At 38.3% G+C, this 13,890-nt stretch overlaps 1 protein-coding gene across 1 annotated transcript in view; it reads left to right on the top strand.

Annotated features, from left to right (window-relative positions):
* The window catches only part of pnpla7b (patatin-like phospholipase domain containing 7b), a 46,049-nt gene that overhangs the window by 7,604 nt on the left and 24,555 nt on the right, over window positions 1–13,890 (top strand). The window contains exons 6-14 of the mRNA XM_086030336.1: window positions 816–907; window positions 1,900–2,040; window positions 4,202–4,361; window positions 4,462–4,542; window positions 7,451–7,579; window positions 7,691–7,771; window positions 10,430–10,550; window positions 10,633–10,710; window positions 12,868–12,950. Coding sequence (XP_085886462.1) covers window positions 816–907; window positions 1,900–2,040; window positions 4,202–4,361; window positions 4,462–4,542; window positions 7,451–7,579; window positions 7,691–7,771; window positions 10,430–10,550; window positions 10,633–10,710; window positions 12,868–12,950 — 966 coding nt within the window. The remainder of the gene's footprint in view (window positions 1–815; window positions 908–1,899; window positions 2,041–4,201; window positions 4,362–4,461; window positions 4,543–7,450; window positions 7,580–7,690; window positions 7,772–10,429; window positions 10,551–10,632; window positions 10,711–12,867; window positions 12,951–13,890) is intronic.

Genomic DNA, 13,890 nt, shown 5'->3' with positions numbered 1-13,890 from the left:
TAAAAGTATAGTATAAATGTCATTGCATCTATATATTAGTGCTTAAAAATTTTTTGTCGCTTGACAGCATTAGTTTATATATATATATATATATATATATATATATATATATATATATATATATATATATATATATATATATATTAGTGCTGTCAAGCGCTTAGAATTTTTAAACTAATTAATCGCACAATTTTCCATAATTGATCGAGATTAATCGTATTCTTCAACTACAATTTTTTCCGGAACCGATATTCACTTGAGTAAAACGTTGGAATTAATGTGGAAAAAAGTAAAAGTCTATTTTGATTCAAAGACTGTTCTAATAGCTTGCTTTGATCCTTATTTTTTCCGGAACCGATATTCACTTGAGTAAAACGTTGGAATTAATGTGGAAAAAAGTAAAAGTCTATTTTGATTCAAAGACTGTTCTAATAGCTTGCTTTGATCCTTGAATAAAATTTGTTTTCCTTTGAAATACAACCGTTGAACGATACACCAAAGACTCACCACTAATAGGGTATTTGAATTTGGCTTTGCAAAGTGCGCAAATTAATTTGGAACGCTCCAATGAGCCGTCAAGCAACTTTTTCTGTCTTTGCGACAGTAACTCTCCTCTAAGTTTGGCTGCAAAGTGAGCAGAGGTCAGCTGCCACAGGAAGTAAATAAAACGGAGTTGTTGTTTTTCTTAATACGTTATAAAATTTTAATTACACGCTTTACATTTGACAGTCCTAATATATATATATATATATATATATATATATATATATATATATATACATATATATATAATTTTTTTTTTTTTGCTTATAAAGGTCCAAACGTTGTCTTCTCCCACCACATCCTCCAACTCCACTTCCCGGCAGAGGGTGCGGAAAAGGACCAAAGTCCTGTCTATAGCTCGCAAGTGAGTCACATGCTTCTTTTTTTTTTTTTTTTCTTGAAGAAGTCACTTTATCTACAACGCAATAGCCGGGTTTACATGGAGCCATGTATTCCGATTAGAAAGGATCCATGACCAATCGGAATGAAAATGCCCAATATAAACACCCCAATCGGAATAAAACGGCACAATGTGAATGGAATTTCATTCGGATTCACAGGGGCAGTATATTCCTTTTGCCAATCCGAACGAGCGTCATGTAAACGGTTCAATTTGAATGGCCAGGCTGCGTCCGATCTGCCCATGCTCTGTCTTGACGTCAATGCGTAGTGACGTCGCCGTATACGCACTTTAAAATGGCAGCGTCTTACCAGAGCTCGTCTGCCACGCGAGAACTTGTTTTAAAGTACTGCTCACTTGTTTTTATCAAGATGCTTCTTTAATAAAAGTGTTAAAACAAACACGAATACTGTGCTAAACAGATGAATGAACTCCATCTTGATAGATCACGTGATGTTTACTTCGATCTCCGCGTGTCACACGGCTGATCTGATTAACAGGGTGGAGCAAGGAATCGGCCGATCGGAATAGATCACGTCACATGTAAACAGGTGACCAGAGAGCTTGACAAAAAGTCTCCCGGCTAATGAGAACAGACAAAGTGATCCAATCCACATACATACACATGCATGAATGGTGGATTGGATGATTGAATTTGAAGTGTAGAAAATATATTAAAAAGAAGCACTGATACAGATAAACACATGAATTACTTTTTTGTTTATTGATTACTTATGAAAGACACCACTCAAGAGGAATACATTTCTGGAATAATTACTGCCCATCAGGGTTTGGCTGGAGCTTTATTATTTCTGGGCAATGAAATTTAAATTCAAAGTTGTTCAAGCTAAAGTTGTTTTGCATTGCATTTGCATTTGCATAGTTGAGGTGACAGCAGTGTGTGTGTACGCTGCAAGCCTGTCTGTTCATGATGCGCATGTACCTAAATGTTTTAGGATCCTCCGTATCCGAAGGGAGCCCCCCTCCTTGCAGCCTAAAGAGCCCCCTCCCTGTTTGCTGGAGGCAGACTTGACAGAATTTGATGTGCAGAACTCCCATCTACCATCTGAGGTGCTGTACATGCTTAAAAACGTCAGGTAAGTAGAATGTTAACTATTTGTATTGCATATTTCTTAATGAGTTACAAAGTATTGTGCAGTCCACAATAAAACAGCAACAATTTGACAGTAGCGAAACAGTGAAATAATTCAAAAAAAAAAAATGTGTATACCGTTTAAACAGATGTGGTAAAACAAAAGTTAATAAATGTCTGCTTTATTCACTTTTCATGAACATAATACAGTAAAACATACAAAGCCTATTCCACATTTTGTCATGTTATAATCACATTTTATTTTATTGGGATTTAATGTGTTAGAACAACAAAAAGTGACGTGTAAAATATATATACACACACGCACACACAGTGTTGGGCAAGTTACTTCAAAAATGTAATATGTTACTTATTACTGGTTACCTGCATTTGAAAGTAATACGTTTCTTTACAATATTACTGTCTGTATAGAGTAATGCGATACATTACTTTAAAGTTACTTTTTTCCCCAATTAATTGTCATTCCTCATATGGTTGGGCTTGGTGCACAAAGTTAAGTCTAATGAGGTCAATATTGCATCTGCAAATATGGTTACGATGAATAGATGAATTACAATGATATAATTATATAGAATGAATTAAAACAACCGAAACCTTTACACGACATGACACAAACTCTTTTTCTATGCCTCATTTACTCAACTACTGAGTAACAAAGTGCAGCCACACAAAGGCTTAACAAAAAGGCACATCTTATTGAAATTAAACATGTTGATAGCTTATGTTAGTTCAATAATAAAAACACAAGTGCACTTCAAGAATCAGGTATTAAAATGACAAAATATGCCATCTGGTTGCTAAGTATTTTGGAAACTGTGCATACAACCTGCCCAGAAATAATAGAATAAAAAGAGCATGAGGACAGTAGAAGTGCACCGTACAGTTAGATTCTTGTCCTTTTTGGCGAGAAATTGAAAATAGTGCGAATAAATCCACTTCGAAAACGTTGAACGACACACTTTGTCCATCTCCAAACCAAAGTGTCTTATATTATTTTAAAGCGGTCTTCTCCTCGTACATCTGATGCGCTTGCAGTATTTATTCAACATTTACGCCATCGTGACAGCCCGGATTGTAACGTGTTCCTGGACTCAGTAACTGTAATATTATTACAAAAATAGAATGAGTAACGCGTTATATTACCCAATTGCTGACAAAACGTAATATATAATACCGTAACGCGCTACTTTTGCTGATCTGATATCCATCTATCCATCTATCCATCTCTCTCTCTCTCTCTCTCTCTCTCTCTATATATATATATATATTATTTACAGGGAGTCCTCAAATTACGACGTACGTGACCTATGACGTTTCGACTTTACGACGCCCGTGCCTCCTCCTCCATTTTGTCCCCAGCACCATAGTGATTACGTTTACATGCAGTCAATATCCGGGTTAAGGTCAAAATTCCAATTTCTGAAACATTCTCAATATCCCGTTTACAGGATTGAGCGGACAGAGTTGCTCCGGCATTTGAATAACGCACTGTGTACAGCGACACACGGCGTCGTGACTCAAATGGACGTCATTTCCGCTACTTCCGTTACTTTCAACTGTCAATATAACACTAGATATTCATGTCACTCACCACAGGAATGAAGCAGCCGATTTCCTCCTCGCTCCCAAAGTGTGCTTTGGTGCTGCGTCTCTGAGTTTGTTTACCTCTGCTTGTGTATTTGCGATGGGTTTGGCGCCAATCGCCGCACATCCGCATACAAGCACTTCCTGTACTACAAAGCCCAGCATTCCTTGCGGTTGAGTTTTGATGCGCAGAGTCCCTCGATCGTGTCTGCGCGCCGGCAGTATCTTTGCCTTTTTCGCCCTCCACTCCTCCTTCTCCATCCACTTCTCAGCAGTAATGCTAAGTACAGCATCTTATGCTTTTTATTCTAATATATTTTAGTTTTTTTATACAAAGTATTTTGACATAAATTTCGATTTTAACGGTGAAAACCGACATACGCAGAAATTTGTGTTATATCGCCAGTGTAAGAACGGAACTCGTTCGTAAAATGAGGACTCCCTGTGTATACACACACACGCGCACTCCCCCCCCCACACACACTCGCATAGTTGCATAATGTATCTATAACTATTACTATATAATCACTACAATAACAGTTAAAGCACATTTTTTATAGGGTGCTTGGACACTTTGAGAAGCCACTCTTCCTCGAGCTATGCCGTCACATGGTCCTGATCCAGCTGCATCAGGGAGAGGCTCTATTCCGCCCAGGCGACACAGACGACAGTATATATGTTGTTCAAGATGGCCACCTAGAGCTGTGCATCCGCGAGAGTGTAAGACCACAGGAGAGTCGATTGTTTTCTTTGCTTGGCTCAATACAGTTTTTGTGAATCGGTGAGATGTGCTCATATGATATGTGTGCTTTTGCTGCAGGATGGTACAGATGCTGTGGTGAAGGAAGTTTTACAAGGAGACAGTGTCCACAGTTTGCTCAGTATCTTAGATATCATCACTGTAAGTCTCAGTCCATCTAATTCTTATCTATAGTTGCTTTGGTGTATTTTACGTATAGATAATGCAACCTTATTTGTTTTGTATATTATTTTCAAGAGCACTTTCAAAAACTAAACTGATTACCTGTAGAGAAACGCACAGTTTCCATGAAAATGCTGCCAAAATCATTTCAAGTAAGGTTCCCAAGTACCTGCAACATTATTTTTCCCCTGTGAGTAAAACTCACCAGGATCATTTATCAAGCTTCTTCAGAACTTGCTGATGAGCTGATCATTTGAATCAGGTGTGTTGCAGCAGGGACAGATGGAAAACATGCAGGAAAGCGGCCATCGAGGACGGGGGTTTGACACCCCTGATCTACTGTATCGGACACTGTTCTGTTCTAGTGCATTTGTGATTTCTTCTATTGCGTCAATTATTGCCATAGAGTTTGTTCTTTTGGTTCTAAAAACATATTGTCCTTAAAAAGTCGGGAGTTGAAAAGCTATTCCAGAATTTTTGAGAAATGAAGCAGTAGACATCAAATAATGTTTGCACTCATTTTTATATTACTTTTGCAATTTTCATCTTATTAGGAAAACAACTAGATTCAAATAATTGAAGATGGATGGATAAGTTAATGGTTTTACAATATTTGAAATTACATTTTTCAGCAGAAACATCAATATCATGACAGTCGGTGGCTGTTTTACTTTTACACTTCTAGACAATATTGTCATTTCCTTCCTTAGTTGCTGAGAGGAAAAGTGAGAAGGGATTCTTGTTGTATTTTGGTTATTTGCTCCGTGGTGTGGAATACCAGCAGTCAACTCTAGGCCAACATTTCCAAAAAAAATAATGGATGGATGGACGGATGGTTAAAGCTATTCACTGCATCATTCATATCATGGTGTTGGTCATTTTTATCCATTTCTATCCATTCAGTGTAAATTGTTTTTGTGGATTGTTGGTTAATTAAACCATCGAGAACATCCCTAGTTCTTTTTATCCATCCATCCATTATCGATACCGCTTAGCCTCACAAGGGTCGCGGGGCGTGCCGGAGCCTATCCCAGCTGTCTTTGGGCAGTAGGCGGGGGACACCCTGAATTGGTCGCCAGCCAATCGCAGGGCACACAGAGACAAACATCCGCACTCGCAATTACACCTAGGGGCAATTTAGAGAGTCCAATCAACTTACCATGCATGTTTTTGGAATGTGGGAGGAAACCGGAGAACCCGGAGAAAACCCACGCAGGCACGGGGAGAACATGCAATATCCACACAGGGAGGCCGTAGCCGGGATCGAACCCACGACCTCTGAACTGTGAGGTGGACGTGCTAACCAGTCGACCACCGTGAGTTCTTAGTTCTTTTTGTATTGCTTTTATTTTCATTTTGAAACAGAGGGAAAATTGAACCCTTCGGTAGCTGGACTGACAAACTCTATCAACGTTAATTAACTGTGAGACAATGCCGTATGCACAACAAAGCCACATCTGCATCTGGCGTGTTGTCAAATGCATAAGGTAGCCTATTGAAACTAACATTCAACTATTTTTGCTTGTTTTTAACCTCTTTGAGCAATTTGAACAATGATTTCTCGTTTTTAAATGTTTGGAACAATATGTGATATGGGCATAACGACATAAGAGGTCTGGAGCTGCCATTTAGGAAAGAAAAAAAAATGGACATTGTTCATTACAGTGTGCACCAAACCGTGACGACCGTATCGAACGATTTGATACAAATACACGTATCATTGCACCTTTAAAAGAGAGGGATACGCGACACGTTAAAGAGAGAGAATCTCTGCAGACATACTTAATAACATTGATGCCCGGCATCCAGAAAGTTGTGTGGGTTCTTGAATGTAACCATATTAGTCTTACAACATGTAGAAACAAAGCTGGATGTTTGTATATGTGACATTTACAGTATATCTATAATTTTGTCTTTAGTATGTTGGCATAATTGTTGCTTAAAGCGGAAGTCAACCCAAACATATTTTCTTCAAGAATACGTTCCCAGCCGGCCCACAAGTTGAAACATGGTGTAGGCGACTATCAAAAAAGCAATTATTAGTCGCCAAGAGGCTGAGTAGAGGGAGTCTTTACCTTGCCAGAGGCGCCGTTTGTCCATGCGTCCACAGCAATCCTCGTTCCAAAGGTTGCTTGACTTATTTTTAATATGTCCACTATGTTCCATTAGTGGCCTCCACATGCGTTCCAAAGTGATCAGTCATGCATTTAATTATTCGTGCAAACGTGCAGTCAGCAAAAAGTAGGGCCCCCCCGTTCACCCTCTGACAAGTGAACAGATGATTTTTACAGCTGTTCTGACGTACCATACCCACACCACTTGACAAGCACCTCATATACCAATTAATCAGAAACACCTTCAATACAATTATATCCACCTATTTACAATATGTGACACAATGCTGGCACCTACACATGGCATTCTGATTAATTTGGAGTTTGTGGAATATAAGTTAAGCAGCAAAATGCACTCGTTTTCAGCCATCTCTGGGGGCGGCCATTTTGTCTTCTGTCGACTGAAAATGACATCACAACTGCTCACAACGACCAATCACTGCTGACTTGTTTTCTGAATCAAAGCCGTGATTGGTCGTTGTGAGCAGTTGTGATGTCATTTTCAGTCGACAGAAGACAAAATGGCCGCCCCCAGAGATGGCTAAAAACGAGTGGATTAACTCTGATAAAACACAATATTTATCAGAATGCCCTGTTTCAACTAGTGGGCCCGCTGGGAACATATTCTTAAAAAAAATATGTTTGGGTTGACTTCAACTTTAATAAACACATGAGCCCAAAAGCATTACATATTTACAAATGAGTCTGTATAATTGAACTAATATTCAAAGCATCCAATCTTTCCCAACACAATTGTTTCATTGTAATTGAAGGGCTACCCAGCTCCATACAAGACGGTATCTGCGAGGGCTGCTGTCCCCTCCACTGTCCTGCGGCTTCCGGCAGCAGCATTTCAATCAGTCTTTGACAAATATCCTGAAACTCTGGTTCGTGTTATCCAGGTAAAGAGAGCAGTGTTACAAAAAGTATTGAAATCATTCAGCGATTGACAAGCAAGTACATTGACAGACATAGGCAACAGATGTTTCACATGCTCCTCTGTCATGTGTTAGATCATCATGGTGCGTCTCCAGAGAGTGACCTTCCTTGCCTTACACAACTATCTTGGCCTCACCACTGAGCTCTTCAACACGGTACTTTCCCCACTGCTCACCACACTCTTTTCACAATGGCCTTATTTTCACATCCATAAAGTTTGTTTGTTTCTTTATTTGTTTGCAACCTTGTGTTTACATTTTGTTGATGTACAGTGTAATCAAGTCTTTTTTAACTGCTTAATTTAGGTTTGGATAACAAGCCACACAATGATTTGTATTGAATGAATGTTTTCCCTTTTACTGTTCGGCTGTAAATTTTGCATTTAGGGCTGTATATTCGTAGACATCGTAGCTGCGCTTCAGTGGGAATACTCGTGAATCCTGATTTTTGTGCGGACGCAAGCCTCGATGCGCTTGTATGGGAGATTGGTTCATCCCTCTGCGCCATCTCCTTTTTAGGGATCTAACGACTCACTCAAGCCCCGATTCGGTTTTCGATGTTCAGTTCCCGATTTTCGATTCAATGTGATTTTTAGAAAAATTGCTACCATGCTTGTCTCTGTGCGCTGGTGTGGTGCTGCATCCATCCACAAACGCAATACGCAATGATGTTTGGTGCAAGCGTGTCAAGTAGGGCTGCCATAAACTATTATTTTACTGGTCGCCTAATCACCAACAGTAGTCGCGATTAGTCGACTAATCGGATCATATGTAAATCACAGCATAATCGCACCAGGCTCTTACATCACAATTGGTAGCTTACAGCTTCAATTCTGTACAAAAGAGTAAAAAAGACAATTAAGATGAAAGTACATTAACTTGTATTAAACTTTGCAGCTTGTACCAGCATTCCTGACATGTTTAGAAATGATGGAGCACTGTAGTTGAAACTGAAGGCGATACTGTGGCCTTCATTTTTTTAGTGGTAAATGTTTAGTGCATTTTAAAATGGAACCAAAAATGTAACACTATGCTGAGTTGCACTACTATGAAACTACCTATAAATACAAAAAAGTAATACTTGTAAACATATTTCAGTTTTCTTGGGTACCAAGCCTTTTTTGTGTAGCATGTAGAAGAGAGTGAAATCATATGAGTAAAGTGTAGGAGCCAGTTTAATATTAGTCAATTTTTTGTAGTGTGTTACATAATTAAATTATGCAATGTTGACATATTCATACAGTATTTGCATTTTAGATAATTTTGTTAAAAAGGGTTGTTTTGATTGTTTTATGAATATATTAGACTTCATTTGTTTAACATATACAGATTGTGTTAAAACTTTATTATTGTAACCATTTGCTAGAGTGTCACGTGACTGGCGAAAGTGTACAGTACAGTTAAGTGGGAGTGAGCTGGACGCTAGACGGATGAAGTCAGCTCATGATAGAAGGGGCAGTTTTTTGACCAAACAAAGAAACAAGCAAACAGATTTTTTTTGTACAACCTTTTGTTTATTACATAGTAAAGACCAAGTCTTTGAACTGTCATTTGCGTTCAAAACTCCTCGTTACTCTAACCTCAAAGATGTTCCGTTTTGTGGAATAACACCAACACTTTGGGAAAAGCACTGTGCAAAATATAACTAAACTAAACTAAACACTTGTATTGGTTTTAATCGTGATTGTATTTAACCTTAATCCAAAGCGTTTTGTTTTGCTTCTTTAATATGCATAATTTGATCTACACATTGGAAACGTGGTATGCACCCAAAATGGAAAAAAAAGTTTAAAGGTTAGGAGGAGCATAAATTGTAGCCCTCTAAATTAGTATATTCTAACGACCTAGTTAATGTTATTTTTTGGTGTTGCCATTAAGGATTTGTGGAAAATAGGTCATGTTATGTTAACTGAGTGGTGAGGTGTCCGACTTCATAAACGCAACACTCAGTACGTGGTCATAGTGACTGTGAGGCAGCATGTCCTCTCTTGCTGTTTGATGGCAACCGCGGGACCGCGGGTACTGTATTCAAAAACTGTGTTTTGGTTTTTAGTAAACGTCAGTTTGCTGACTAATGCCCCCATAATCCGTAGTAGACGCTACAATGTTAGCGTACCACAGCAGGACAGTGCGTGCTGTGTTCCATCAGACGCACACGAGAGTCTGTGTGTGCTAACTACAGTTACCTTGCAGAAACAACTTTCCCTATGTCATGAATGAAATCGGGCACCAGCCACAACGTGCTTCCTTTTTAGATGCTTGTTTATCACCGCCGTGCTGCTATGAAAGGGAGATTTACATCGTTTTAAGTCATTTTGTGAAATGCGCCCGGACTTTTGGACTCTGTTGTTATCGCTCACTCGGGTAGCCATGACATCATTACCCACAATGCTTCTGTTTACATCACGGATCACCCAGATTACCACTACTACTGCACATGTGCGTTGCAGACAGGCATGACATGAGAGAGCATATATATAATGCATATGTACATATAATATATATATATATATATAATATATATATATATATATATATGTATATATATATATATATATATATATATATATATATATATATGTATATATATATATATATATATATATATATATATATATATATATATGTATATATATATATATATATATATATATATATATATATATATATATATATATATATATATATATATATATATATATATGTATATATATATATATATATATATATATATATATATATATATATATATTTACTGTAGGTGACAAACGTTTACAGGACAGGGCTGTTTTGACTGAATTTGACATGTTTCAGGATAGTCAAGCCATCTCCTTGGTGTCAGTGGCGCATGTTTTAGGAGAGGTTCATCCACATAGAGGTCTCCGCAGGCAGCCTTCCCACTCTGATGAGTTAGGATCTGAAAAAGCAGACCCAGGTCAGGGAACACAACATGCAATTTTGTTTATGATGGGACATTTTATGACCTTATGTTTTTTTTTTATCAAATGTTGAAACAGAAAAGACCAACATTTCTGAAAATTCAAGTTCAAAATACAAGAAATCTCGCTCACTGTCCACCCCAGTCGCTGTTACAGGTAATAGTGTACATCATTCATTCTTTTCTACGGTAGTAACATGCAGTTCAGTCTTTAGTTGGTTCAAATAAATTCATGGAAAACAGATCCACTGGATTCTAGAGTTTTCATTAGGCCTCCAGTACAATGTCATTTAAAGGTTGAAAAGCGTATTTGTGTATGTTTCATCTTTTTATTATTATTTGAAAACAGGAAAACTTTGCCTTAAGCTTCAGAACAAGAAAACTTCTATGTGGAAAAAAATCATCAGTCATTGAACAGAAACATGATGATAGAGATGTGCAGAACTGTGAAAATGTCTTTGGCACCATACAATATTTTTCTTTAGCATTTTTTTAAATAACCTGATACACTTTCCTCCACTGAACACTAGGAACAATTCCTTTATTTCTTTTTTTAATTTAAACTGAAAACTCATGTTTGACATCAGAAGATGTATAATAGAAAGGAAAAACATTTCAAATTTTATTTCCAGTAATCTGAATCTGATACACAACTTTAAGGACATCACCTTTTGTTTGAATGCACTCATTTTCCATGTTCATGTTCCAAATGATTGGAACATGGACTGACAGATGTGTTTTTCTCTTTAGATGTGCCATATTTAGGGCTGTCAAAGTTAAAGCATTAACTTTGGAGATCAATAAAAATGTTATAAAGTGGTAAAAAAAATTAACTCACTTAACTCAGTTTTATTTACTTTTTGTGGCAGCTGACCTCTGCTCACTTTGCAGCCAAACTTAGAGGAGAGTCACTGTCGCAAAGGCAGACTTTACGTCGTTTTACTTTCAAAAGTTCCTCGACGGCTCATTGGAGAAATCCCAAATAATTTATGCACTTTGGTATTTTCGTATACCATATTAGTTATACATCTGGCGTATTGTTCAACAGTTGTATTTTACAGGAAAATAATCATATTCAAAGGTCTTTTTAAGAGAAGATTTTACTCAAGTAAATATCTGTTCCAATCTACATAAAAAATTGTAGTTAAAAAATCCAATTAATCGCGATCATTTGCAATTAACTAGTTTAAAAAAAAAAATCACTTGACAGCACTAACATTGATTAGTCAAACAAGCTATGCTCCCTTTCAGATTTGGATTTTGCCTGATAACAATACAGTAATACTAGTTAGGAGCTGTAACCAGCAGGAAAACCACAGCGCTGTCTTTGGACAGAAAAATAAGCATTTGTACAGCTGAAGGATGATGGAAAATTACTCAGAACCATCGCAAAAACATTGGCGAATACAACCTTTTAGAAAGACAAGGAGATGACAGAAATCACTGGCGCACTAAGTAACAGACGTCCATCGGCTAGATCAAAGAAAACAGCTGCAGTTGAGGGCAGAAACATTTCTAGACATGTACAGCGGGCCCAAACAACAACTATTAGTGAAATTAGCAACAAAGAAGTTTTATTCACATGAATGGGTGTTACGCTATCCGTTTCTTTTGCTCTTGGCAAATAATGTTGTCTTCTAAGATGTGTATCTGATGCAGTTATTAATACCTGGAAATCTGAAAAAAAAAAAACCTCAATAAAAATCTGTAATCTTGATACAGAATGTCCCATTCTCTTGTTAATTTATTATCTTTCAAACTCAAATGTTTTCAGTCTCCAACAAAAATAAAGGAACTGTTCAAGTTATTTTGGAGTGGATAGCTACTGTGTCAGTCAGTTGAGCACCTTTACCAAAGCCAACTGTTTACGAAGGTGAAAGAAATAATAGATATGGATGGCAATGAGATGGGTTGTGCCGTGATTATTTTAGCGGGGGGACTGTTCCATTGGTGCCATAGCAATTCAATTGGTGAAAATAAATGACTCTCTGCACCTTTATCCAGACCCTCACAAAATGTACTTGGTTCTTTCTTGGCCATTGCCTCTTGTTGATAACTTTATCTGTCAATGTCACTCTATGAAAGGTCATTAAAACAAAACTGCCTGTCGTGGCCCAAGGCTTTTCCATGTTACAGTGAATTTTTCCAGGAAAAACAACTAGCAACCAACACAAACAACGGCATGTCTTTTTGTATAATTCTAGACGGCTTTTCACTGTAGAAAATATTTGTCATCATGTGTGCTGGAGAAATGTGAGCAATTGGTTTTCTGATAGAACATGTTTGTACCAATACATTGTCTGTTTGTCTGCAGATGAAATGTCAGTGGATCTCAACAGAGTTTCTGAACGGGCTAGAGTTGCTGCCGAGGAGGCTGTGCCCTCCGGTCCGGTAAAGGTAATGTACTGTGTGCCTTTCTTCTTCTTCTTCCGAACACGTTGCATGCTCTGTTGGCAACAAGTTTAAAGAAGATTGAGGACCGCCATATTTAAAAGAGAATTTGGGGCTTTAGATGTGTGTTACTCATGATGGTTTTCACCATTTACCTTTTTCTTGACTGCTGCAAACTCAAAATCAAGTTTGATGTGATGGAATTGGAAGTGGAAAAAAAAAAGTCCCAGTACACGGAAAATTGACTACGTAGCAATTTTGCATCCTGGCATCCTGGATGCACCCGGTTACTTAATCAACCAAGTTCCTTTCATAAATCAGGCCCAAAGAGTACCTTTATCTTATGAGCTTCTGTGTTGGAGGGTATATGTAAATACACTATCTTCTTCAGATTAATCAATTTAAACAGTAGCAACCTGGTAATCAGTCAAAAAGTTAGCAAATCCAGCCATCCACTGATTTTCAATACAATATCTCCTTAAAAGGCGGCACGGTGGTCGACTGGTTAGCACGTCCGCCTCACAGTTCAGAGGTCGTGGGTTCGATCCCGGCTCCGGCCTCCCTGTGTGGAGTTTGCATGTTCTCCCCGTGCCTGCGTGGGTTTTCTCCGGGCACTCCGGTTTCCTCCCACATTCCAAAAACATGCATGGTAAGTTGATTGGACTCTCTAAATTGCCCCTAGGTGTGATTGTGAGTGCAGATGTTTGTTTGTCTCTGTGTGCCCTGCGATTGGCTGGCAACCAGTTCAGGGTGTCCCCCGCCTACTGCCCAAAGACGGCTGGGATAGGCTCCAGCACGCCCCGCGACCCTTGTGAGGAGAAGCGGTACAAATAATGGATGGATGGATGGATGGATATCTCCTTAAAAGTGTCACAGGTGAGCTGGAGCCTGCCCAATTGACTTTGGGCGAGAGGCAGGTTATGCCAGTCACAGAGCATTTGTATAC

The sequence above is a fragment of the Filicampus tigris genome, chromosome 5 (assembly GCF_054856515.1).
Source record: "Filicampus tigris isolate MCC_2025a chromosome 5, RoL_Ftig_1.0, whole genome shotgun sequence".
Classification (NCBI taxonomy): domain Eukaryota; kingdom Metazoa; phylum Chordata; class Actinopteri; order Syngnathiformes; family Syngnathidae; genus Filicampus; species Filicampus tigris.
Note: the sequence above shows the minus strand (reverse complement) of the source record. Positions and strands in the feature narration are given on the sequence as shown.